The 25989-nt window shown below is 45.2% G+C and overlaps 3 protein-coding genes and 1 non-coding gene across 7 annotated transcripts; 2 read left to right on the top strand and 2 right to left on the bottom strand.

Annotated features, from left to right (window-relative positions):
* Positions 1 to 27: 27 nt before the first annotated feature.
* rnf113a (ring finger protein 113A) lies at positions 28 to 2429 on the bottom strand. The gene is made up of 10 exons (XM_035614873.1): positions 2269 to 2429; positions 1804 to 1883; positions 1599 to 1697; positions 1399 to 1506; positions 1175 to 1284; positions 978 to 1084; positions 792 to 881; positions 604 to 697; positions 279 to 385; positions 28 to 170 (listed from the first exon to the last, which is right to left on the bottom strand). The coding sequence occupies exons 1-10, from the start codon at positions 2372 to 2374 to the stop codon at positions 103 to 105; spliced, it is 969 nt and encodes a 322-aa protein (XP_035470766.1). The 5' UTR covers positions 2375 to 2429; the 3' UTR covers positions 28 to 102.
* Positions 2430 to 2573: 144 nt separating this feature from the next.
* LOC118288599 (RUN domain-containing protein 3A) lies at positions 2574 to 15508 on the top strand. 2 transcript variants are annotated; one of them, XM_035614867.2, is made up of 11 exons: positions 2574 to 3218; positions 11148 to 11275; positions 11493 to 11626; positions 11709 to 11794; positions 11903 to 11992; positions 12623 to 12703; positions 12794 to 12959; positions 13064 to 13221; positions 13501 to 13614; positions 13749 to 13855; positions 14575 to 15508. In XM_035614867.2, exons 1-11 carry the CDS (start codon positions 3112 to 3114, stop codon positions 14715 to 14717), a joined length of 1314 nt encoding a protein of 437 aa, XP_035470760.1. In that variant the 5' UTR covers positions 2574 to 3111; the 3' UTR covers positions 14718 to 15508. The 2 variants fall into 2 exon arrangements, with proteins under 2 accessions (XP_035470760.1, XP_035470761.1); XM_035614868.2 differs by having other exon boundaries at positions 2821 to 3218; positions 11148 to 11263.
* Positions 4701 to 10307, bottom strand: LOC118288604. Of its 3 annotated transcripts, none has more exons than XR_004785899.2 (2): positions 9892 to 10307; positions 4701 to 7243 (listed from the first exon to the last, which is right to left on the bottom strand). It is a non-coding gene; the product is annotated as an uncharacterized LOC118288604 (transcript). The 3 variants fall into 3 exon arrangements; XR_004785898.2 differs by having other exon boundaries at positions 9786 to 10307; XR_007029866.1 differs by lacking the exon at positions 9892 to 10307 and adding an exon at positions 8213 to 8407.
* Positions 15509 to 16394: 886 nt separating the features above from the next.
* grna (granulin a) lies at positions 16395 to 25528 on the top strand. Its single transcript, XM_035614864.2, has 15 exons — positions 16395 to 16530; positions 17154 to 17297; positions 18127 to 18264; positions 18360 to 18488; positions 19155 to 19236; positions 19418 to 19524; positions 19752 to 19905; positions 20005 to 20127; positions 20754 to 20851; positions 20962 to 21198; positions 21857 to 22093; positions 22335 to 22757; positions 23327 to 23563; positions 23693 to 23950; positions 24777 to 25528. The coding sequence occupies exons 2-15, from the start codon at positions 17154 to 17156 to the stop codon at positions 24918 to 24920; spliced, it is 2511 nt and encodes an 836-aa protein (XP_035470757.2). The 5' UTR covers positions 16395 to 16530; the 3' UTR covers positions 24921 to 25528.
* The last annotated feature ends 461 nt before the right edge of the window (positions 25529 to 25989 follow it).

Genomic DNA, 25989 nt, shown 5'->3' on the forward strand with positions numbered 1-25989 from the left:
TAACTTTTAATTGCGTCACACATCGTCTTAAAAAAATGTGATTTTATTCAAAACTGACAGGGACAAACACAAAGGGGGATGGTTAAAAAGATCGAGATGTTGCTAATCTTCTTCATCTGAAGGTGGTTGGTCTGTCGCCGCGTTTTGTTTCTCCATCTTGGCCATTAACTCTGGAATAAACGGACAATAAAAGGAAACATGACTGGAGGGAATCAGATTGCGTGAATTCATTAGAGGTAGTCTATTCCCAAAAGGTCTTTTTGAAAGACCCGCCTCACCTTTAGCGGGGTTGAAGACACCGTTGGTTTGAGTGTTGCACACGTAGCAGCGCTTTGACTTGCGGTAATGCTGAAGAGCGCAGGTCTCACAAAAGTAGTGCCTGCACCTGGGGAGACATTTTTACTGGTTAACACACAGACTGCACCTGGGAGTAAACAAGGTGTGTGTGTGTGTGTGTGTGTGTGTGTGTGTGTGTGTGTGTGTGTGTGTGTGTGTGTGTGTGTTTGTGTTTGTGTGTGTGTGTGTGTGTGTGTGTGTGTGTGTGTGTGTGTGTGTGTGTGTGTGTGTGTGTGTGGTGTCGAAGCAGAGGAGGAAGAGACTTACTTTGTGATGATGGGATTCTTAAAGGATTCTCTGCAGATGAAGCACTTGAAGGGCATATCCTCCTCGTCGCTGCTCACCTCATAGTTCTCCTCGTCTAGATTTGAGCACAGGATTGAAATGCTGATGAACAGACACAATTAAAAAAAAAAGTACAAAATCCCCCCCGCTGCCCCCCTTCTTGAACTCACCGTTGGCTCCATATCTGCCCTCCTCCAGCTCCCTCTCGATCTGCCAGCCATGTTTGTAGTCCGATCTGTCGTGGAGGAACTTACAGCTGTCTATAAGCAGGAGAGAAGCGGGAAAAAAAGTTATAATTTCCGTTGGTTATTCAACAGATAACTTTGATATTTCAGCTGCAACCATCTCCTACCCACCTCCAAAACCGCAGAAACCAGTCTCCTTATAGTCCTTGCAGATGTCCGGCTGGTAGTCCCACCTGACCGTGGCTCTCAGGTGGTCGGGGGCTCGGATTGGTCCTTTTCTGTTGAAGAAATTTTTATGACTGTTATTAGCATTCGTCATTCCCGTCTTATGGAAGCATGTGGTGAATATGTTTCGCCTTCGTACTCACCTGACCATGCCGGAGGAGGCGTTGCCCATGGTGGTGTCCTTGGGCTTTATGAATTTTTGATAATTGTTGATGCCGCGGTAGATTTTATCATCCTCTTTACCAGTCAGCTCCTGTTGAAGGAGAACAAGGGTTCAAATAGTGAGTAAAATATATCTACTAGGTGTACCAGTATATTAAATGGAAGGTTTTTGCAAAAATTTGGAGTTATGGAACATTAAGAATACCTCTTGGATTTTCTGACTCCTCTCAAAAATGGCCTGAGCATCGTTGTCCTTCTCCGTGTCCAGCTGATACGTTGCAGTTGCGCCCATGTCCTCGGGTCCCTGGGGTTTCTGTTTTTTTGGCAGAGTAGTGCAGACTGAGGGCGAGAAAGATTTTGACAGTGTTTCTCAAAATGCGACGTGAGAGCAGAGTCTGGACTCACGGCCGATCGCGTGGACTTGTAGGCAACGGTGATCTTCTTATCTTCTTTTTCCTCTTCGCTGTCACTGGACGACACGGCGTCCTTCTCGACCTTCTTTGACTGGACAGGGGTGAGATTAAAGTCACTCTTTTGTCACTTTGAAAACTCAAAAGAATTTTCAAATGATCATTGTTATCATCATCATCATCATCATCATCATCACTACCTTTTGAACCATGGGGTTGACTTTCTTATCTTTCCTTTCTCTTCGGACCACAGAGCTCTGGTCCTCATCACTGTCGCCATCTGAAAAAAACATACAAAGAAAACAGACTTTATTTGCTTTTCATCTCTTGTCTTGAAGGTGTTCTGTTACAGGTCAGATGAGCTTCAGGAAGCTTCCGGTATGATAATGATCCGCGTCACACGGTGCCACTAAACGAAATTTGAACAAAACTGGAAAGAGAAAAACTATAACGCACCATTAATAAGCGGCCAACAAAGTGTTGCTTAAATTTCATCTTTCGTAACGTGTTCATCTCTTCATCATGTAACTGTTACAGCCACTATTAAAAACAACACCACGTCCGCAGCTGGTTGGTTCCAGGACTGTTGACGACGCTACGTCGTCACTGCCACAAGATAATGTCGTTAAACCATTGGAATCGTTCACCAAACGACTATTTATTACCCTTGTCGCTGTCGCTCGCTTTCCTCTTTCTCCCGCAGAATTTCTTTGTGGATTTTTTGAACAGAAAAGCACAAGAACCCGCTCGGGGCTCCTCGGGTTCCGCCATCTTGCCACCAGCAGTATGTCAATAACCGCCGTCGCCCACAGCGCCCTCTAGCGACACGGAGTGAACCGTGACTTCTGCAAACAGCAATGTCTTTTCTTTTTCTCTTTTCTTCTCAAATTGTGCAACGCTACGACCAGAAAATGGCAGAAAAATTAAATATGATAGTCGACAGGAGTTGGCAATACTTAAAATGTGCTTCACAATGTCTTCTAGGAAAGATGCATGGTTTTGATGTTTTTATGTTGTTGTCAAGATCCATTTTTCCAAAACTACTAGTTGAAAGTAAAGAATTGAAGGCAAACAAGAGATCACACATGTAAGTTAGTCACTATTAATAAAAAAAAATTAGCAGCTACATATGTAACGAAATATATACGATGTAGGATATTTGCTGTATTTACATTGAACTCTCAGCTGTACGAAAGGCATGACGTCTTCGCACTATAACCGGAAATGAAATGGAAATAAAAGTATCGTCACGAGATAACCAGCACAGTCAAACGCCCAAAAAACCGGAACGTTGTTTTATTTCGAAAATCCCAGCCGGAAGTTGAACTTGTACTCGTGTCTAGCTTGCTGCCGGTCTGTCCCGTTCTCCTCCTCCATCCTCCAGTCGCAGCAGCGGCGTCCGTCGCTCCACCGCAGAGGACAGCGGGTGTTTGTAGGACACTGGGCCCACGGAGGGAGGGGTCCTGGCCTGGGCACGGATCCCGAAGAGGCCCCGGGGCCGCGGCTGGATGGAGTCGGGCTGCATTCACACAGCAATGGCTATGGGTCTGACATCGAAAAAGGCGTCTGCTCGGAGCGTCGGCGTGGAGCGAAAGAACCTCATCACTGTTTGCAGGTACAGTCAGACATCACGAAGACCACCATCGACCCTGCCTGCATGCATCTGCTAATAATGTCCCAGCCCTGCAGGCTGCTCAGCCCTCTGATATAATAATGTGACCGTGATGGAAGATGTATTTACACTTTCACTGATTCCTGAGGCGAAGCAATGACAGAAGACAGATGGAGAATGATGCAGGATAAATGAATGGACCCGTTTCTAGAAGGATGAGGAGGAGGCAGGTGTGTTCACATACCCTTGTGCAGATAGATGAGAAAAATATATTTATTATGCTCCTTCGATACAGTGTCTTATATCAACTCTTGTGTTGATGTACTTTTGTTTCACATTTCTTTGACAGATCATACCTTTGTTGTGACATTGGTTTACTGTCCCCTCTTAAATCAGGTTGAGACACCTGCACGGTTCCTGTGTGTACTGGTAAATGTATATTTGGATTTGTGGAATAATATTTCCAGCCCTAAAAGAGAAAAAATACACCTGTCAATAGAGCAGGTGTTCATCTCCATCACAGTCAGGTTGAGTGTCTGTGTGGGACAAGGGCACCGGGGGCAGAGCAAGGACCCCTCCCCCCTCCTCCTCTATCAGTGGTCCTCAGCCCACAGAGAACAAGGACTGCTGATGGGCTGTGATGTGGTGTGCAGTCCCATATATCACTGTCCTCCACATTATTCCGAGAAGGTTGGGGCCTGAGTGTTCCTGCGCATCGGAGAGTTCACCATCCATCAGTGGAACTGTCAAAGCTGAGAGGATTCTTAACTCACCTGATGAGAGATCCTCAACGTTCAGATGTCGACCCCCTCCTGGATCTAGTCTTCAAATGTTTTATGAATTAGGCTGCTTTTACATACAGTGTAGTAGTTTCCAACTTTTATAGCTTATCAGCTCTTAAAATGGCTTGTGACCTCAGATCACAGGTAATATCACAAAATAATGATTTTTCAGGGCCCCAAAAATGTGGGGGGGGGGGGAAATCCAGTATCTCCCACAAGAAAAAGTCAAATTCTGTTATAAAATTAAAAAAATACAGAAAATATCTATTCTACTCGAGCTTCTTCAAATTCCTTGTACTGACCTGTCAACTGTTCCATACACATAGATATTTAAATCACCATAAGTATTAATATTTATATTTTTTGAGGGTTTTTTTCCTTGAAAAATGACTCGTTAAATTATCAAAACATGAGTGATTATTTTTCCGTCAACCGACTAATCATTTAAGCTCAATGATTTATCAAATTTACACAGTATTTCAATCCATCACCAGAGACTTGTACGTGAAATTACAGCTTTCCTTTGACAGTTGTGACAGATTTATCGTTCTCCCGTAAAATGTATTATAGCACCACCACTATGGTTCTTGAATTGCAAATTGGCAGTGGTCATGAATGGTACTGCAGACGGGGACTTTTGCATCCACGTCCACTCCCCTCGAAAATAAGTTTAAAAAAAGACAATGAAAATCTGAAACTGACACACAATCAAGCGTTTTTATTCCAGTACCTCTCAGTCCAAGGTTCTTTTTTCTTGCAGTTTAGTGACACGTGCAGTGGAGCAAAACACACAAGATCACACAGAGCATGCAACAAAGGGAGAAAAAAAGTTCTCACAACGGACTCACGACACAGAGAGTTATTAGCGAGGGCGCAACAACGTCGTTGTTTTCAGTTTGACCTGACTCGGCTAAGACTAAGAATTTTAAGGACAAACACACTGGACAAGACGGAAATAAATCTCAAAGAGCTTTTCATCAGTAATACTCACTGCACAGATTCTTTTCCGTTTTCTACTGAACAACATGACATTGATTAAGTTCACTTCAGGGGCACTTTTCCTCCAGGCGTCCTGCATCTCCTCCCTCGTGATGTTTCTGACCTTTTTTCTTTTTTTTAATGTTCTTCATCTTGATGCCGTTCTGGTCAGAGTTCATTCAAGTAGTCAGAGGAGGATGTTTGTGAACGTGCAGTGAAAGAGGGGAGAGAGACTCTGAATCAGCGGTGACCCTCTGGATGCAGGATACAGGATGTGGTGCTGACTCGAGTCCTCGGCTACTTTTCCACAGTTTGATCTGCTGCCTAGGCCTCAGTAGCTTAGCTGACGTTAGTGCCTCGATTAGTACACCAAGCCAAGCGTTTATTTTCCCCTAATACATGTGTGTGTGTGTGTGTGTGTGTATATATATATATATATATATATATATATATATATATATATATATATATATAAAATCCGTCTTTTTTTTCTCACACTCATACATGTTTAACATACAATCAGAACACACAGAAATTAACATTTTGTGGGACTTCAGAAAAAGGTTATTTTTTTTTTAGGGGCCAAGAAATTCACATGTTGTCAAATGTTCCATCACAGTAATATTTAAATGTGAATTTTACTTGATCTAATGTCCACTCGGGGTTTTCGTGATCCTTGTTTACAGTGTCGTACTTTTAATGGACACAATTGTTTTTTAATTAGAGACACGTATGTACAGCAATAGACAAAGTGAGTATAACAAAGGGAAACCTGATCACACACTTGCACCACCACAGGGAAACAGTTTCTGCACGAGGCCTCTGTGCGTCTGTAAACAAACTGAATCCAGAACTCGGAAAAAAGAAAAGAAAAGAAAAACCATACCAAATTCAGAATTTTCAAAGTTTTTCAACAGGACGTGTTTGACTTTATGTATTCAAATGGTTTTGTGGCCCAACACTTTTAACATTTGATCATCCTGCAGAGGCTTCAGTCTCAATGTTGTTTAACTGAATTTAGTGTTAATGGCTCCAAAGAGTCGTAGAGACTCGGTGATATTACTTATCACGTCCACAGGGACAGCAGCTCCCACTGTGCCGTTGCCACTAGCAACAGGTTTGATCTCAACAAGGCGGTCTGCAGTCGGGGGGGGGGGGGGACCTAAAAATTGCACTTTGTTTATCTGGGCTAAATTTAACACACTGTTGTTGGATCAGCGCTCACAAGACAAGTTGGTTCACAGGCGTCACGCTGCACTCTGATGTTTTTAGAATTGTGCTGGCTCCTCGGCCTCAGTCTTGGCTGAGAGCTGTCGCGCCGCCACCCGCGACTGGAGGATCACGTCGATGTGAACGCGGTGAACCTACGAAAACATGAGATAAGATGAGTGAGACTTGACGGGTCTGAGGCCCTTGAGCTTTGCTCCCTGTCAACTAAAGGAGCAGGGGGCGGGAGAAGGAGAGGAGGGGCGATGTGCTGCAGCTTGGCCGAGGTTGGAGCTCTTCTCTGAGGGGGGGGTGGGGGGGGGGTTGTGGCTCGAGAGGGGAGAATAAGATGTTCTGTACTCTAGTAAACACAAATACATATTCACATCAGTTGGACGTGCCTCTGCAAGTGGGTAGCTCTTTGTTTTTTTCCCTCTGAGTAATAGTAGAGGCAGTGACAGTTGCATCATTTTGTGCCCCTGATAGATTTTTATATTTCTAGTTCCGTTTCTTTGTAGCCTCCTTTTGCATTTCATTTTTTTTTTTGTCAAGTATGTGAGATTACAGCAGAAGTTTCTGTTTTTTTAGGTTTGACTGAACATTTGGACGTCTCTCATCTCGCAGATTTGCCTCATCTCTCACCACAACTCTCGCCGTTTTCACCCCATTATTTCTCACAACATCTGATTTACACTCTCGCCGCTTCTCAGCCCAACATCCTTTACTGTCCATCGTACACCCTGAACCCTTAACACCTCCTCTGACCACGAAACACTTTGCCTTTACTCTTGTCCACAGAGGGGATGGGTGAGAGAGAGAGAGAGAGAGAGAGGGACACCCTGTTGTAGTTTTTCATTTTTTTCATTTTTTTTTTCATCTTTTACTCTATTTGGATTTGGCCAAAATTATTATTATTATTATCCGTATCTTAATATTCATCAAGAGCACAAGGCATTCTTTCCCTTGGTGACGATCCAGGACAGGACTTCTTCCCCAACAGTCCAGGATGATAAGCACAGCACTGGCTGCCTGTGTCATCTGATCCTGCTGGTTATGCCAAGACTACAGAGAGAGAGAGAGAGAGAGAGAGAGAGAGAGAGAAATAAGAGGAAATGTTTGAGGGAAGGAAGAGGAAGAGAAGAAAAAACGATAGTTAATAGAGTTAACGTGAAGCATTTTTGTGTTTAGGCTAAGCCGAAAAAAATGCAGTTTTGGTTATCCTGGGTGCTGCTGCGCATCAAACGCTCTTGTGTAAGTACAGTAGTGGGGTGAAAAAGGGAGAACAAGAGGGCATTTATTAAAGAGAGCCGAGAGTGGGCTTGGCAGAGGTCCAGGCTGAGTGAGCGGGGGCACAAAAGGAGCTTGTCAAAGGGCTCGCGGTTGTTTTTCAGTGTCAAATCGTACCAAGAGCATGTTGCCATTCCACTCCATCCATTTGCATTTAAGGCGCGTCAGCGATTCCCCCTCTCAGATCTAAGAGATGTACAATCTTCTGCTGCAATGTTTGAGGTCAGAGAGGCCTTTTAAGATGCTATCACATCAACAAACAGGCAGCTTGGCCATTAATCAGGGATCCCACATTCCCTTGGAACTACTAGAGGTACTTTGTGATTTTCCTTAATGAGCAATTACTTGATTTCATTCAATGTTCTGTCATAGGAAGTCTGCACAAAGAGGGAATCTGTGAACAGTTTAGCATTTTGAATTTCAAGAAGAACAGTACATCTTTCCACAAAGTCATACCGGACAGATCTTCTATTCTGATGGGATTCCTCTCAAAGTGGCGGGTGTGGTCTACTGCAGAGCTTAATCGTGACAATCATCGTGAATCCCTGTCCCAACAATATATTTGTGCTTGCAAGTAAACTGGCATCAACCTGCCAAGAAGATTTTCTTTGGTCAAGGTGGAGTAGAGCACATACTTGCAGGAACCCTACCTAACCTAACCCTAACTCTGGAGCTCTATTACACGTTCAAATCACGCTTTAGCTACTTGGTCTTTGCAGAAGATATTATTAGACAGCCACTGACCTGTGTTCCAGATAAATCCGGCATTGACCAATGACAATTCAAAGCTCCAAAAGTAAATTTAATCCAGTTTTCGCTCCCAGTTGGAACAGACCCCGTTCGGATGCTGTAGTGGCCTTTGTATGTTCTCTGTGATGGTGCCGTTTTCTCGTGACATGCTCTGCCGATCCCCCCACCTCGCAATGTGGTTCCTTCTCATCTACAGCGTCTTGCGCTTGGGGAAGAAGGCCTTCCGAAAGGAGGTGCTGGTGGTGCCCCTGCTGAAGGAGGCGCTGCCCAGGGAGATCTTGGTCTTCCCACTCGTGATGGTGGAGGAGCCCAGAGATGTCGTTTTCTTGCCCCTGGAGATGGAGGAGTTCCCCAGGGCGAGCTTGCTCTTCCCCCTCTTTATGGTGGTGTTGCCCAGGGTTAGGGCCGTCTTCCCCTCGGTGAAGCTGGTGTTGCCCATTGAGGAGAAGCTCGTCTTCCTGACCCAGATTCGACGGCGGGGTTCGGGGCTCACTCGACGCTAAGCATCACACGCTCATGCAGCACGCCCTGCTCTGCAAGATCTCAGGGGCAATAGTAACATCAGCTACGGATCCAGAGCGGACCAGAATGCTACGCGTGGATAGTGCGACCCCCGTGTCGCATAATGCCTTCGTTGAGCTGGTCGACGTGGGCTCTGGAAGGCCACATACCACCCATGTGTCCCTGTGAATGGACAGAGGCAGCCGTAGGTGGCCACAGCCTATCTGGGGAGACTGGGACAGTGGCGCGATTGTCCCACCGCCACGACGACACCGGACAGTTGAAGGACACATTGTTGCAAAGGGGGACAATCTGCGGTGACATCACTTTCTTCTGAGCCATTGTTCCCTATAGCCTCTGGTTGTAAGACATTCCCTCTAAGCACGACTGTATGTGCCATTCGTCAAAATAAGTGGCGTGGTGTAAGATTTGATAAGAGAAGCGATCCATGTTGTCACGTTCTCCGCGTGTAATTTTAGGCTTCGATCGCACCCGTCTCGTATTTGTGTTGTCCCTCCATTTGAAACATGGGTGGGGTCCATTCCACTTGTGCCCTCGTTGACCTGTTTACAACTCATTCCCAATGGTCAGTCTTTATTGTTCCCCGTTTTAAATCATTCTGATAAATGGGAATACCCAAAAGGTCGTCTCTACATACAAAACAATCAAGCCAAGCAGTGTTTAGACATGTTACTTTTATAAGCACTGTTACATCAGACAGCTGGCTTTGCTGTGCAACATACGGCAGAACAGTTATGGGAATGCAGACAGACTTCAAGTCAGTATCGACCAATCTCATCACAAAAAAGCACAAATATGCCACGTTGTAGACAAGTTGGTGACCATACATCATGCATAGAATACAGGACAGCCAATGAAAAGCAAACACACTCTTTCTTTTGTGTCTCCACATGCATCACACACGGCTGGTTCACATTTCCTCCTCCCTGCCAAGTTGACACGCTACAAGACGTCGTCTGATCGCTGTCACATTTGCATAACACGCTCAGCGTGGCTCTCGATCGCGGAGCCATTAGATCCGCGACTCACTTGGCGCTTATCTTACCTGAGAATTGGCACTTGTACTGTGTGCAGGCAGGTTCATGTTCTTATTGACGTGTAACTCTTGACACACACTGATCACAAACGGAGCAGCTCTTTGTACTACTAACCTGCTAAAACACACCAGGCTGACACATCCTTGGTGAAATTTTTTAAGTGTGCGACGGATTCACGTTTTTAAAATCCCAGTAGATGTTGCTGAGCCTCTCCTTGCCCCTGATGAGGGTGGTTTTGACCACAGACACAGACTTGGTCCCATGAGTGAGTGTCAGAGTGGTGAGGGAGCTGGTGGTCTCCCCTCGTGTGACGGATGTTTTGCCCAACGCTATGCCGGTGTTGCCCAAAGCTACTGTGGTTCTGCTCCAGGAGATGGATGATTTGCCCCAGGAGATGGCGTACTTATTCCTCAGGATCGAAACCCTGCCTTTGGTGAAGGAGGTCTTGCTTGATGAGAATGTTGTTTTCCACTCATTGTTAGAGTCTTTTTGCCTGGATGCTTTGGGTGTCTTAGCCCTGGCTCCAGGGGTCCCTTCCATCTAGGTGGTCCTGCGCTTGCCCGTCAAGGCTTTGCGGAGGGAGGTGGTCGTGGTTCCCCGGCTGAAGCTGGCCCGTCCCAGAGCCACGGTCGTCTTTTGCCTTTCAATGGTGGAGTCTCCCATGGAGGTGGTGGTCACTCCCCTGAAGATGGAGGACTTGCCCATGGAGACGGTAGTCTTTCCCCTGGCTATGGAGGTGCTTCCCACGGCCAGGGCAGTCTTGCCCTCGGTGATGCTAGTGTTGCCCATCGAAGCAGAGGCTGACAGCCCGAGCCTGTGCCTGGTCGCCGGCTCCGAACATGCACGCTGCGTAGCTTCTTTTTCCCGTGGTGCTGCAGGGTTGAACGTGTGAGGTCAAAAGCCAAACCAAAGCCGCGGCAGCTGCCCCTAAATAGATCAGACCACCGGCATACAGACGAGGGGGAGGGAATTATTTGATCATTCTTCGATGCTGGCCGGTGCTCAGAGGGACACGACCCAAAAGGACCTGGAAGCTGAAAAGACAGGGGATTAATTGTATCGTTTTCATGATAACACTGCCAAAGCACTGAAGGGGTACATTGTACATTGTACACACAACAATTGGGGGTGAGCTCAGTATGATTAGATGGCATGGTTCCCGCAAAAAAACAACGTCCTCCCAGCTGTTGTTGCAGGGTTCAAATACAGTAGTACATTTGTCAGCTGGGATTCAGTACGCGGCTGCGTTTCAGCGGATTGTGCAGCAGGCGACCGGCTCAAAGTTCAAATTCTTATACGGGAATGCGAATGCCCCATTGCACTGCTTTGTGTTTTTCTAATTCCAGTGTCTCCGTGTGCTTCCGTTTCAGATTCTCTGTCAAGACTCTCCTAGAAAAGTACACGGCAGAGCCCATAGATGACTCATCCGAGGAATTTATTAACTTTGCCGCCATTTTAGAGCACATCCTCAGCCACCGCTTCAAAGGTAACACTGCAGGTAACATAGAGCACAGGAAAAGATGGACAGATCAGTTAGTTTGACTCAGCAAACGTTATTTGAAATAAAACTATAATATAAATCTACGTCATTTATTTCACTTCTGACATCTGCCATAGAAACAAAGTGATACTATTATCACTTCTACTCTTCTTGCTGTGACTCTCTGCTGTCAGAGAAAGAGATGCTTCACCGCTGTGTTTGAATCTTTGACCAGGTTCTGGAAGCTGGTTCAGCTCAGATGGACAGCGCAGTTTCTGGGAGTACATCCGCGTGGCGTGCAGCAAGGTGCAGAACAACTGCGTCGCCAGCATTGAAAACATCGAGAACATCAGCACGTCGCGGGCCAAGGCAAGTGTGTGCGTGCACTGGAGAGCGCCAAAGGAAGCCCGCCCCCCCGGTTCTTGTACTCACTTCTCACGTTGCCCCACAGGGACGGGCGTGGATTCGAGTGGCGCTGATGGAGAAACGTCTGTCCGAATACGTGTCCACCGCTCTGAGAGACACAAGAACCACCAGGTCAGGATAATGGGTTTACTCGAATTCCAGATTTCTTTGTTGTCATTTTTTCTATCCTTGTTGTACGTGAGAGATATAAGATATGATGAGCACCTCTTCACCTGACAGGAGGTTCTATGACGACGGAGCCATCATGCTGAGGGAGGAGGCCACGGTTCTGACCGGCATGCTGATCGGACTGAGCGCCATTGACTTCAGGTGAAGTCACTGCAATACTACACACTCTGCCATCCAGCGTGTACACACTCGTGCACATACACACATCCAGGCTCTTTCAAATCAACACAGTTATGGGGAATATATTTTCAAATCGGCCTGTGACATCAATTCAAGGAGTCTTATTTTATGTTAGGAGTACAGATTCATCGTCAAACTGTTCGCACAGACATAATGAGATATTTCAAACCTTTAAAAAAATTAATTATTAATATCAAATAATTATCATCAATCTGGTCAAGAAATCTTTTTGCCATCTAATGTGGGGTCACAACTCCTACATCATAAGACATTAGTGGATGGTATGTATCCATGAATAATACATAACAATAAGACGTATAAGTATTTTCTCATTTTTAATGTATTTCAGGATTAATAATGAAATTGAAAGTATTTCTGAAACATTTACAGCGTCGAAGTGGGCTTTTTTCTTTTTCCAGTTATTAATATTTCAGTATTTACTGGAGACACAGCAGAACGGACACTTGAAGTTTTGGCCTCCATGCTGAATTTTATTGATTATGTAAATACTCATCAGGTTTGTGAGATAAAAATGAGTTTTTCAGTCATGAATTAAGTATTTATATATTTTTTGTCTCTGTTTCTGTGCAGTTTTTGCTTGAAGGGTGAGACTCTGGATGGGAAATCCTCGGCCGTGATTGACTACACACCCTACCTGAAGTTCACTCAGAGGTGAGACCGACCCAGCCTCTAGCAATTCATGTGTACGCGAGTGCAAAACCCTCGTAACCCGTCCCTCCTGCCCCACCTCTCGTTGCGTAGTTACGACTACCTGAGTGACGAGGAGGACCGCCGCAGCGTGGACAGCAGCAACAGCGAGGAGAGCGTCCCCGATCATCCCTACATCCCTCTGGTGACCGACGAGGAGAGCTGGAGCAACAAGTGTCGCAAGATGGAGCAGAGGTTCAAGATCGTCTACGCCCAGAAGGTGACACAACATTAAAAAAAAAACGCAAGCTCTAAAATCAAGTAAACGCCATGCGACTTCTTCCTGAGTCCTTGTCTCCCTGTTTTTGTTGCGCGGCTGCGCAGGGTTACCTGGAGGAGCTGGTGCGTCTGCGGGAGTCGCAGCTGAAGAACGTGGAGATGGAGAACAAGCACCTGAGAGCCAAGGTGGAGGAGCTGATGGTCCAGAACCAGCAGGAGAAGAAGGAACTGGAGGCCGTCGTGCTGGAGCTACAGGCACAACTGTGAGGAAGCACGAGAAAACACTTTATATTTACCCAAAAACAAAATGCTCCATATGCTCCTGAAAACATCACGCCAGATCCTGTTTGGATGACGTCCAGTAACATCTGTTATCTTCTCATACTCACAACGTGTAGGGGTTTCACGAGGAGGTGAAACTGGAGTCGGGAACAGTTGTAATTTTGGATGGAAATTAGTAGAAATAAACATACAAAATGATGTAAACGTAAGTGTTTCTTCTGAAATTCATTTCACTTGTTGCTCCTCTGGGATTCCTCCAGCTCGGCCCTCATGCCCTGCGATTCCTCCCACCTGGCCAAGGACCTCTCCATCCCGCTGGTCAACCAGTGGCCCACCATCACAACCAACCAAGGCCATGTCAAACTGTTCCGCAGGTAGTGACCTTGCACGTGCGGACTGTCTGTGATTTTGAAATTGTATTTCTGTCTTCTCTGCGATTGGAGGAAGGGGTTGCACTGACTCCTGTATTTGTGCATTTTCTGCCACGGCGATGTTTCTGTCCATCCAGGAGGAGCTTCCACAGTTTGGAGCAACTTTCTGCCGACGTCAGTCTGAACTCCGACTCCCAGAGGACCGACGGGAGGCTGAACGGAGATGCCGGCTGGACCTCAGCAGGTAAAGTGATATTTTGAAGTGCTATACTTAAAATAAGGGGCGGTGGGTGAGAGGAGGATGTTGGCCAGGCTAACGTCCATCATGGACTATCCCTCTCACCCCCGTCGATGAGACTGTGGGGGCATAGAGTATATATACACTGAGTATATGATTTTTTTTTTTATCAAAAAAATTGTAGTATTGTAAATATATAAATATATATATGTACATACTTATATTTCGCACAGTCATACGACACTGTACTTATCAGCCATATTTTTTATTCACATTTGAGCCTTTATCCACAAGGCAATATTTGCACTCCTTGCACATAATGTATATAACGTTTTATAGTCGTTTTTATTACACCTCTTCCTTAATTTTCGAACACTAATCAAGTAACATTTCCTTGCACTTTTTATTTCATGCAATTAAACATCATTTTTATTGCATGAAATAGTAATTTAGCAGAGCTCTATTGCCATTACTCCAGCAGACGAAGCGCAGAACTGAGGTCGCGGTACTTCTGCTCCAGTTGGAATACATTTCTGCTCTCGAGTGCGTGAAAGCCTCTCCGTGGCAGCCACCCATGCACATGCTCGTACTCGCACAAAGGCACGCTTGATGTCTGTTAACGGGGTTCCACGTGGGCAGCACGAACTATGCATGATGATGAGCTGATTTTCAATTTTTCCCTTTTTCCCTTTCTTCGCGTTCCCTCTCTGCTTCGTCCCCCGCAGGTAAGGACGACACTCCCTCCATGCTGGGTCTGTGCGGCTCTCTGGCCTCTCTGCCGAGCTCCAGGTCGCTGGCCAGCCTCAAGTCCAGCGAGTGTCTGGTCAACATCAGCACCGAGCCCAGCCCCGCGCTCTCTCCCAGCTAGAGGAGCTCCGCACACCGACACACCCCGAGATTACACCCCCAGCCCGTCTGCCTGGTGATGCTGCGTCGTTGACCTATTGTCTGACCGAGACCCCTGCCCCCACCTGCACCCCGCCCAGCTCCATGAGAAACACAACAGCAAAAGCCATCTCTGGATTTTTGTACACACGAAAGCGAAGTCATCATTAAGCTGAAATCCATCTATTATTTTTTTGCTCCCTCCGCTTCGCCTCGTCCACTCAGCTCTTCTCTCACACTCTCCCACAACCAGCATCACGCCATTCCTCTCTCAAACATTCTCCAAAGTATCCAAAGTTTATATTTTTTTCCCCCCCATGGCATCATCTGTGTGTTAGTGCACGTTTGGTCTTTTTTTTTCTTCTTTCTTTCTCCCTTCTGTCTTGTCAAAATGTTACTGAAGCAGCACTGGCAGCTCTACGGCTGCAGCCACTAGCAACGAGAGAAGTGATGCTAATAAGAGATAGAGATGATCCATATGAAGTAGAGGATGAGTTGTCACGGTGTCCTATCGGTGCGTTTGGTGAGTTTGACTGAAAGGGTATCTGGGGTCCACCACCCCTGACATTGCATCATCATTCCTCCTTATGTAATCAAACTCCACAAACTGTTACAGTATATTTACAGTGTATTTATTCATGATATCAAAACTGTCACACATGTTCATTTATTTCATTTCAGCCCATACAACAGTCTGTTCTTACGGCGCATTTGGTTATTTTATTTCTTTTCGTTTTTTCGTTGTTGTAATAAAAGGCCTTTTTTTTCCATTGAGGATTGTCCAGTTGTTGTTGTAGATCTGTGGAGAAAGAAAAATTGCAAGTCAGTGCACTATTACTTTGTTCAATGCAGTTTTAATGAGACTTAATATTTCAAAAATGTACATATGAATCTGTAATATCCAACCCGCATTAGTTAGGCATTCCCAATACACGAACTCACAACACAAATATATAAATGATGAATACATAGATGACTAAAGTATAAATCCGAAATCCTTTTTTTCTCAGGAGTTGAGAGTCAGTGTCACCACCTCTATGTATCTGCGAGAGGACTCGTCATCTACTACACTATTGGATGTCGTTTGTGAATATTACAGTGTTGTGTGCCGATCAATGTTTGGCTTTTTAGAGACACAGAAACGTATTGCAATTTTTTTAAATCGTGAAAATATTTCCAAAACAGGAGGTTTACAGAGATGTTGCATTTAACATCTAGCTGCGTGTGACACAAGTGGTCTGGCTCCATCTTGTGGTTTAACATTAGTGGGTGACCAGACTTCTCTTTTACTTCCTTAAAAGCAGCCTGAAGCTTGGGGAAGATTGAAGTTTCCCTTCTGAATGTATTTATCGACAACAACAAAAAGAAAGCAGCCTAGTGTTAAAGAGATTTCTACAGTCTATCTTTACATCATGTCCAGCTGCTAATGTGGGTCAAATAAATAAATAAATAGATCAAATATTAAATTTCCCCTTAACACTCAAATCTATTTAAATTCAAGCTATGAAACTGTATCAGCCACATAATTTAAAAAAAAATGTACCTGATCATATTTAATAATAAAAAAAGAATAAACCAGGAGGAGCTTTGTAAGGTTTCCAGGGAAGATGGGAACCACCCACCTTTTCTCTTCCGTGTGTGTGTGTGTGTGTGAGTGTGTGTGTGTGTGTGTGTGTGTGTGTGTGGGGGCGGGGGGCGTGGTCGTGACGTTGCTCGTCTACCACCTGTGTTACTCTGTGGTGAGACTCATCTGAGACGTCTGACTGCTCACAACAGCTCCTCGGTCCTTTACCAAGGTAAGAGCAAAGACACACTTCTTCCTCTGGCCTCGAGAACGTGACCAAAGTAATCGATTCGGAGATCATCTGAGTGTGAAGATGTTTTAACAGCGATTCACACACGGTTTAACAACCACATGACATATTGTCATGGCTTGAATTCAAAGTTTTAATAGTCTTCTGATCTCAACTATAATCCTCTTTTTTATTTATTCATTTATTTATTTGTAAATGTCCACAATTTATTCTGACTGGCCGAGATTTCTTTAGTCATAACTCGTTTCCTTGTTGTGCAAAATAACGAAACTGAAAGTCATTTATTTTACAACAAATAAAAAACACTTTGAGTGTCTGACAAAGTCTTAAAGTTTGTGTAAGAAATGAAAACTGCATTGAGTTTTTGACTCAATTATTAAAGAACTGTTTGATTTTTTAAAGAGTCATATGTTCATGTAAAAAAAAAGCTATTATGACCAAATACAAAATATCTGAGCATGTTTATTATTCTCTATGACACGAGTTTCTGCAGAATTCAATGCAAAAAATATCCTTTCTGATGTTGAGTCGAGAGGGGGATTCCCACATGCACATTCCCCTCTCTTTATGTGTGTGTGTGTGTGTGTGTGTGTGTGTGTGTGCAGATGCAGAAGTGGGTTGTGTTCTGTTGGGCTCTCCTGGCCCTGGCTGGTGCCGAACAGTGTCCAGATGGAGGGAGATCATGCGATGAGGGTCAAACCTGCTGCAACGACCCGGCAAACGGCTACGAATGCTGCCCCCTGGGTCAGGTAGACGTGGTCTTCTTCCACCTGCATGTTCTGCCCCACAATTTTAGCGGCACTACGGAAAAGCACCGAGTTAGAAGACGGTCAAATCTACAATTCCTCTTTTTGAGTCATTCTTTTCCATTTTTTTGATTCAGTAATTCCGCTTAAGCATGTTGCAAGTGAAATATTGTGCAGTGTGCATAATGTGAAGTTCCCTTTTTTGCTGTCATAATTGCAATATTGAACCACAGTGTACTCTGCACACTAGTGAGTCTTGTGGGAAATAAATTCACATTCACTTTTAATCACGAAGCAGAAATGCCCTCACGTAAAGATGCCATGCATGTGTGCACCATCTTATACACAGTTCCAGTAGTTATGTAACATCTTTTACAACTTTTTCAACTTTTAAGAGCAGATTGAAATATTAAAAACATGCATTTGTTACGACAGGTGTAACTGTCGTTACTTCATGTCCCAAAAGAGAGAAAGAGATGGTTTTACTTCTTACCCATCGGATACGGTTTTACCATTTTGGCTGAAAATTTTAAAACCTTAATTCCCCTCAACATTAACATCTGAAAGGGATAAACCCCAACAAAGTCAGCGTACTTTGGCCTCAGTAGAACACATTGTGCCTTTGTCCATCACATACACACTCTATGTGATAACCAGTATCTTGTACTCTAAAATTAAAAGAATTAAGGCGCTACAGTGGCACCATTCATCCTCAGTGGTGTTTTACTGCTTTACAAGCTTGATAAAAGCTCACGCCTCATTTTGGCCTGTGTGATAGCCGCTTTAAAAAACTTTGGTAGTCAAAGTGTTTCCACTACTGTCGTCCCCACAGGCTGAGTGCTGCGGAGATCACGCGCACTGCTGTCCTGCGGGCACGACCTGCGACGTGGACAAATCCAGCTGCGTGAACGCCACCGCGTCCGTCCCCTGGGTGGAAAGAGCTTCCGCTGATCAACCCGGACTCTCCAAAGTAAGACTGACGTCTGCTGGTGAACACAATTTGGCGTATTTAAGGGGAGTCAGAGCGGTAAAATTGTCCCTCATCCCCCCGCTCTGTCCCCGAAGTCCTTCAGGATGATCAAGACGTACATGGGGGAGGAAGATGACAACGTCTGTCCCGATCAGTCCCGATGCCCACCTGAGTTTTCATGTCTCAGGGCCTTGACAAGATTTGGCTGCTGTCCCCTAGCTCAGGTAACCAAAGCTTGTCCTACACAAAACATGCAGCCAGTGGCATTTCTAATTTATCTGCATGTAATTTTGAAATAATAATTCAGCATAAGCATTTGGGAAAAAATGTGGGTTTTCTTTCAAAAGGATTCCTTCAAGGTCCTTCAAGTGACAAACCTCAGAAAAAGAAATGAAGAGTTCATTGAAATAACAGATTCAAAAAAAGCCAGAAATAGTGACCACGAAACCAAGTCTATGATGGAGTACACTGACAAACCACTCATGCAATAAAGTTGGTTTTATAGTGATTGCATACTGTATGATATGCAAAACTAAGATTTGATATAGATGATGTATGTTGTATGTGATTCCTGCTATCGTGGCACATTTAACATTGGAGTTGTGGCAGTTTGCAGTGAAAGAGCAGGCAGGAGTTAACTAATCTGCTGAACTTATTTAAACCAACAATGTACAATGTAATTACTCCAGTAATCTGTTTAAACATGTGATGAGCGGTAAATTAATAGTTTTATGAAGAATTGGGGTCTAGTCTTAACTGGTAAACTAAAAAATTAGAACTAGAAACTAAATTAGAAAGTCTGCTTTTACCCGTTTCTGCAAATGTCTTTCAGTCCAGTTTGTGTTGTATTTGTGAAGTGAACTGTACTGCGACCTTGTGACCTCCAACAGGGAGTCCCCTGCTCTGATGGCAAACACTGCTGCCCAGAGGGCCACCAGTGCAGTGCAGACAGCCGGTCCTGCAGCAGAAAAGGTGAGACTGTTCTACTCACTAGCACAACATGTCACCTGGCAGAATATCTACGTGGCGTTAATCACACATCGGAGAGTGATACAAAATGCGGTGTACCACAAGGCTCCACTCTCGGGCCTCTTCTGTTTCAGCATCTCCCCCGATTTGAACAGGGAAACGTTGCTTTGTCATGTCCTCGCAGAGTTGTCGTCTGCAGTTTTGTGCGCCGATGAAGTGTCAGAGTGTCCTGAACAAACCACCTGCTGTGAAACCCCAGAAGGCCAGTGGGGATGCTGCCCCATGCCGAAGGTACAAAATGGCCGATCTCTCCGTTATGGGCATGCGCATTGTGACAACTTTAAAAAAAGCCAATGTTCCTCGATAGAATAAATGACTATTAAAGGAGTTAAAAGTCAAATGATGGATTTGCATGCCACGGCTCGACGCCCAGTTATCACGAGTTTACGATGTCTCGTCCTGTGTGTGGTTCTAAGGTGATACTCCTCCGTGTGTGTGTGTGTGTGTGTTCAAAACAGGCCGTGTGCTGCGAGGACAAGCTGCACTGCTGCCCCGAGGGGAGCACATGTAATGTCCAGCACTTCAAATGCATTTCCTTGTCCACCAAAAAAGAGATGCCAATGTGGGCCAAACTCCCTGCCAGGGCGAGAGCAGACTGGGAGAACAAGAAAGGTCTAATTGTTGACTTACTTCCTCATTCTAAACTATTCACCGTCTAAATCTGTGTGCGCGTGTTCATGCAGCCTTATCCGTGCGTATTTCCACTTTCAGAGGTCGAACCAGTTACTGCGGAGGAAGTCAATGACGGTGCATCAGAAAAAGCCCCCGAATTCACCACGGCCAACACAGTTCCCCCTTCGGAGGAGGAAGCATCTGTGTCATCTGTCACTAAAGGTTGTTCTTTTTTTTTGTCATCATGCATCAAACTAATCAGCACAATCGCCACACCCTAAAAACATGCACACAACAAATGTACACAACGACACCGGTTGTGTCTCTTCACTATCCCATGGTGCAACTTTGCGTCAGAGGGCGGCACATTCCCTGCATGCGCGTTGTATACAGGCAACCACCCACTGCACAACACCTTCACCAGGCGGTGGAGTGTGTTCAGTGGCCGACTGCTGTCCCAGTCCAGCTCCACCAACAGTCCCCCTGGCCATCAGACTGTACAACAGCTCCCAGTAAAGGCAGGGAGGACAATAGAAAAGGACAATTTATTTCAACCTTCATTTGCACATCCATTTTCCCGTTTTGCACTGTCATAAGCTAGTTTTTGTAGTTATAGTTTAATATTTAATTTAATTTTGTATTTTTATGTTATGTAGGATTGATGTATGTTTAATGTATGTATGTTTGTAAATGCTGCTGGATGCCTGAATTTCCCTCAGGATAAATAAAGTATCTACTAAACTAAACTATGTAAACACCATATTTACAATATTTGTCCCGTCACTGTTTCATAATGATCAAACCTTTTTTTTCCCCCTAACATGGCAATTGCCATTTTTCCCCCCCAGGTAGTGATGTCCTCTGCAATGACACAGTCGTCTGTTCGGACGGCACAACATGCTGTAAAACCCTTGACGGCGGCTGGGCCTGCTGTCCCCTGCCAGAGGTACAACGATCGCGCCCCGCTTTTTAAAAAACGTGTAGAGCGTTGACGTGAAAAGGTGTCACCGGGTGCAGCAACGATTTCCCTTTCTTCCCTGTTGTCATCATTCCCAGGCTGTTTGTTGCGATGATCATATTCACTGCTGCCCAAAGGGTAAGAAGTGTAACCTGACCGGCCTGACCTGCGACGACGACACGTGCTCCGTGCCCCTGGTCAGGAAGCTGCCCGCAGTCCCCAGACGGGACGTGAAGGTGGGGGACGTCGCATGTGACTCCAGCACAACTTGTCCAGACGGCAGCACGTGCTGTAAAACCAAAGACGGCGGCTGGGCGTGCTGTCCTCTACCAGAGGTACAACTTTGTCTGCACTTTATTTTGTTTTTTTAAATCCCTCTCTGTGCTGTCTATACCCAAATCAGGCAATGCTAACTTATTAGTATTGTAATAACGCCATTTCATAATGACATCCTCAATAACGCGTGGTTTGTTAGTAAGCTGCAGATCTTGTTCTAATGTTCTAATTGGTTGACAAACTTAATGCATATCACTAGAGAATATGATTTTTTGATGACGTCATTCCTTTCCATTTGATCATAAAAATATTTTTTCGATCTATATAAACTTTGGATCGTGTCTCCACTCGTACAGGATGTTTTGAACTGTGCATGGCGTCGTTTTCTGGCTTCATTGTGGCTTTCACAAATCACATGACAGAAAAATCACATCACATGATTGGGGTCATTTCCCATCATGTGATCAATATAAGCTTTGAATTGTCTCTATTATTTGTTTATTATAATGTTTTTGTTGATCTTGATGTTTGGCCAATCGGCTCCAAAAGTTAATCTTCGGGAGGTCCCCTCCCAAGAAATATTCCCACCAAGTTTGGTGAAAATCCGTACATGCATCTTTGACTTATTTAGTACACACACACACACACACACACACACACACAGAGACGGTAAAGATGTTACCAGTGAATGAACGATTGTCTTTATTTTTCCTCCAGGCTGTTTGCTGTAAAGATTTTATCCACTGCTGCCCAAAAGGCAAGACGTGCAACCTGGCGGCCCTGTCCTGCGACGACAACACCGGGTCCGTGCCGTGGGCCGAGAAGGTGTCTGCTCTCCCCAGGCAGGGCGCATGGGTGGGGGACGTCACGTGTGACTCCAACACAACTTGTCCGGACGGCTCCACGTGCTGTAAAACCAAAGATGGCCACTGGGCGTGCTGTCCTCTACCTCAGGTGATCACAAGATCACACAAAGTTAGACGATAAAAAGGGCGGAAATATAGCAAATGAAACATTAAATCATGAATCGTGATTAAAATTGTCAGTGAGATCAGAGTCAGGAAAAAGTCTGTGCAATAAAACGCTAAAAAGTTCAGTGTGAATAGTCCTGAGAAAACACGCTTTTAAGAGGGATTAAAAAGGGGACGTGTATGTTTGCGACTGAACGTTTTGCCGTCATTCCGGTGAACTACAGGCGGTCTGCTGTGACGACCACGAGCACTGCTGTCCCACGGGCACCACCTGTGACCTGACCATGCTCACCTGTAACGGCCCCGCCGGCGCCACACCCATGGAGCAGAAGATGCCTGCGTTTGTCACGCCGGCACCCACCGCGGCGGACACCACGACCCCGAGCCCGGTAACGAGCGCCGAGGAGGAGGAGGGGGAGGGGCCTCAGCAGGAGGAAGAGGGGGAGGAGCCTCGGGAGGAGGAGGAGGAGCCTCAGGAGGAGGAGGAGGAGCCTCAGGAGGAGGAAGAGGAGGAGGAAGACAAGGAGGACGTGAATAAAGAAATGGAGGGCAGGACTCAGTGTGACCCCCGCACCAGCTGCCCTAGACACACCACCTGCTGCTTCATGGCCTCGTCACAGAAGTGGGGATGTTGCCCACTGCCGGAGGTTAGCCGCCCTGCATTTGATATGTTTCATATAATTCAATTATGAATGAACGGATTTATCATTCAGTCAATGAAATTACAAAGAGAGTTGCATATTTTGACTGAAAAACCAGTTTAAAAACCTCCCAACAAGATTCATTTAATGATGATGTGAGGTAGAGAAAGGCTGACGATACGAGAACAGTGTGTAAACAGTGTGAGGAAGGTTTTATTCCGGCAGGTGCTGAGCAGTGCGATCATGATGAGATCAAATATTGTTTTAGCGTCTCTGTTTCGTCTCTCTCACACAACAGATTTTTAGGTGCGGTTATGTCTCAGAGGGGAAAGAAACACGGTCGAGTCGTCGAGCCTGTTTCTGTTCAGGAAGTATTTCATGTCTAGATATCTAATTCTGGCATTTACTCTGCCCGGCAACTTTGCATGTTTTGCCGGCAGAACCACATCGCAGCAGTCGCGTTGCTCGGGTCCAACGCGTCTTGTTTTTGTCGCACTGCAGACTGAAAGAAGAAGTGGAAAACAGGATGAGCGCTGTGAAAGTGTGCCACTTCTCTTCTCACTTCTCCTCTGCAGGCCGTGTGCTGCTCTGACGGCGACCACTGCTGCCCCGCCCACTACAAGTGCAACGAGCGCGGGACCTCGTGCGTCCGGGGAGACCTTGTGATCCCCTGGTACACCAAGCTTCCAGCCACCACCAGCGTTCAGGCCGAGGCCAGCGCCGTGCAGTGCGACGGGCTGAACCGGTGCCCTGAACGCACCACCTGCTGCCGGCTCTTCACGGGCGTGTGGGGCTGCTGCCCGCTGCAAAGTGTGAGCACCGTGTGGAGAGATTGACATGAAGATATATCACATTTCTCTATCGGCGTTCGTTAGCATTGTCATACTTTGTTTATGTAAAACAAGGGAGATCATTTCCCCGCTCGCCTTTTCCGTCCGCAGGCCGTGTGCTGCCCGGACAAGGAGCACTGCTGCCCGCAGGGCTACAGCTGCGACATCGGCTCCAAGTCGTGTCAGAAGGTCATCATGCTGCAGCTGGAGACCGTCCCGCTGACGCCGGTCTACCTGCCCGAGCATCAAGACCAGCCCACTCCTCTAAAGCACAGGGACGTGCAGTGCGACACCGCGGCCAAGTGCAACGACGGCGAGACCTGCTGCAGGACGTCCGCCGCGACCTGGGGCTGCTGCCCGTCCCCTAATGTATGATTTACAGTAATAACTTGTAACCCGCGGCTGCATTTTTACTGTCAAGCAGAGCTAATGCCACCTCAGGACAGTTAGGGAAGTATCCTAAGTAAACAATTTACGTCATTTTTAAAGCAGAAATGGCAAATGTTTGATGGTTCCAGTATCTCAAATATGATAGTTTGCTGCTTTTCTTGTTTTTTTTTAACATTATATTAAATTTTATGTTTTTGGATTTCTTTTGATCAGACAAAACAACGTTTCAACATCTCAAGCAGATTAATCGTGAATGGAAATAATTGATTTGTTGTATTACATCTATAGTAAAACAAGAATAAATGCAATGAAATTAAATAAGTTGAATTAAAAATGACAAGGATAAAATAATTGTTGCTAAAAAATTTATTAACTTGCTTCTAGAACTGCCCAACAGTAGGCCGGTATTGGCACAGACTAATACTCAAATGCGTATTAGTCAGTTAATCTGTGATTTTTCCAGAGGCGTTGCAAATCAGCGGCAGCCATCATGGTTGTTTGCAAAAGTGGCTTCTCTCCTGAGAGGGAGCTAAACGGTTGTCATTGGAGCAGCAAGATTACCTCCCTATGGAGGGGACATGCAAATATAGATGAGCTCCCAGAATTCGTCTGGGTCCCGACAGCACCTTAACCAACTTCAAAGGTTTTCCGTCTGTGGGATTTAGTGACATCTAGTGGTGAAGTTGCATACTATTTGCGTACTTGTACTCAACTGAAGCCCCTGATTGTTTCCTCTGCCACTAGCTGACAAGTGATGCGCTCCTCCCTCCCTCCCTCCGTCTGTCCTCTCTCTCTCTCTGTCCAGGCGGTGTGCTGCGGCGACATGAGTCACTGCTGTCCCTCCGGCTACACGTGCATCCAGGGCGGCGTCTGCGTCCGGAACACGGGACTTCACTGGCACAACTGGAACATGTTCCTCGCCAACAAAAAGAGAGCTCTGATTGTATGAAAAAAACCCGCTGTCATTTCAGTCTGCATGCATTGCACTAAATTAGGATAATTGAAAGGGATTTTATGATTTTTAAAAATAAAATGTTTACTCTTGGGAGGACAGTGGTAAATGGTGAAGGGGAAATTCCATTGATCTCAGGTTTGCAAGGTTCCATCTACAGGCATCTGTGTCAGGTCTGACATATGAGAGTCAATGTTCACATTTTCACAACTCATATTAAAAAGAAGACAGTAGATTCTTGTGAATCAAAGCACAATTCTTGAAACTCTATCAATTTGAAAAAACAACAACAATCAAGTGAAACACTCAGACTGTTACTGTTTGGGGCATAATTTACTTTACAAATACGAGCTTCTGTGTGATTCCACCAATGATGTAAGTGTTGTTTTCTGTTCAGTCTGATTTATCTGATTGTGTTCGGATCATTTTGTGACGTCTGTAATGAATTACTCGCGCGTCAACCGCCTGGAAATATGGTTTCAAATCAAAAGTGTTTTAATTTTGTGGATTTGTTTAAATTTGAGTTGGATGTATATGTGTGCTTGGTGCAGCTAAAAAGCGTCTCTACATTTTCCATAAAAAGCAATAAACAGGATGTGACATTATAACAGTGCAACTTGTCAAATCATTCCTAGAAGTATCACGGTAAAGTTTCTGTCAATGAAATTTCACATATCCAAATTATAGACTGAAGAAAGATACACAAATGAAAAGAACACAATGACCAAAAATGTCCAGTTTCAAATAAAACAGGTGCAGTAATAAATTAATATAAAAGATGACCTGGTTGATGATAGGTTACCTTTTTTTTTTTTGATTAGTGACGTAGTATTTGTTTTCACCGGGCCTCCCCCTCTGTGTAACAGTAAAGCTTCGGAAGATGTAAAAGTTACAACTTCCGGTCACTTCCTTCAAAAGTAAAAGTCTCAACTAGGGCTAATTCACCACAAAATCTGGTTTCCATCTGACACCAAGCAGAAGTGATACCAAGGCCCGGATCACCAATATCAATTATGATATTGATACTACTGTTGAAATAAAAGTTACGGCTGACTATATTGCAATG

Source organism: Scophthalmus maximus, chromosome 17 (genome assembly GCF_022379125.1).
Source record: "Scophthalmus maximus strain ysfricsl-2021 chromosome 17, ASM2237912v1, whole genome shotgun sequence".
Classification (NCBI taxonomy): Eukaryota; Metazoa; Chordata; class Actinopteri; order Pleuronectiformes; family Scophthalmidae; genus Scophthalmus; species Scophthalmus maximus.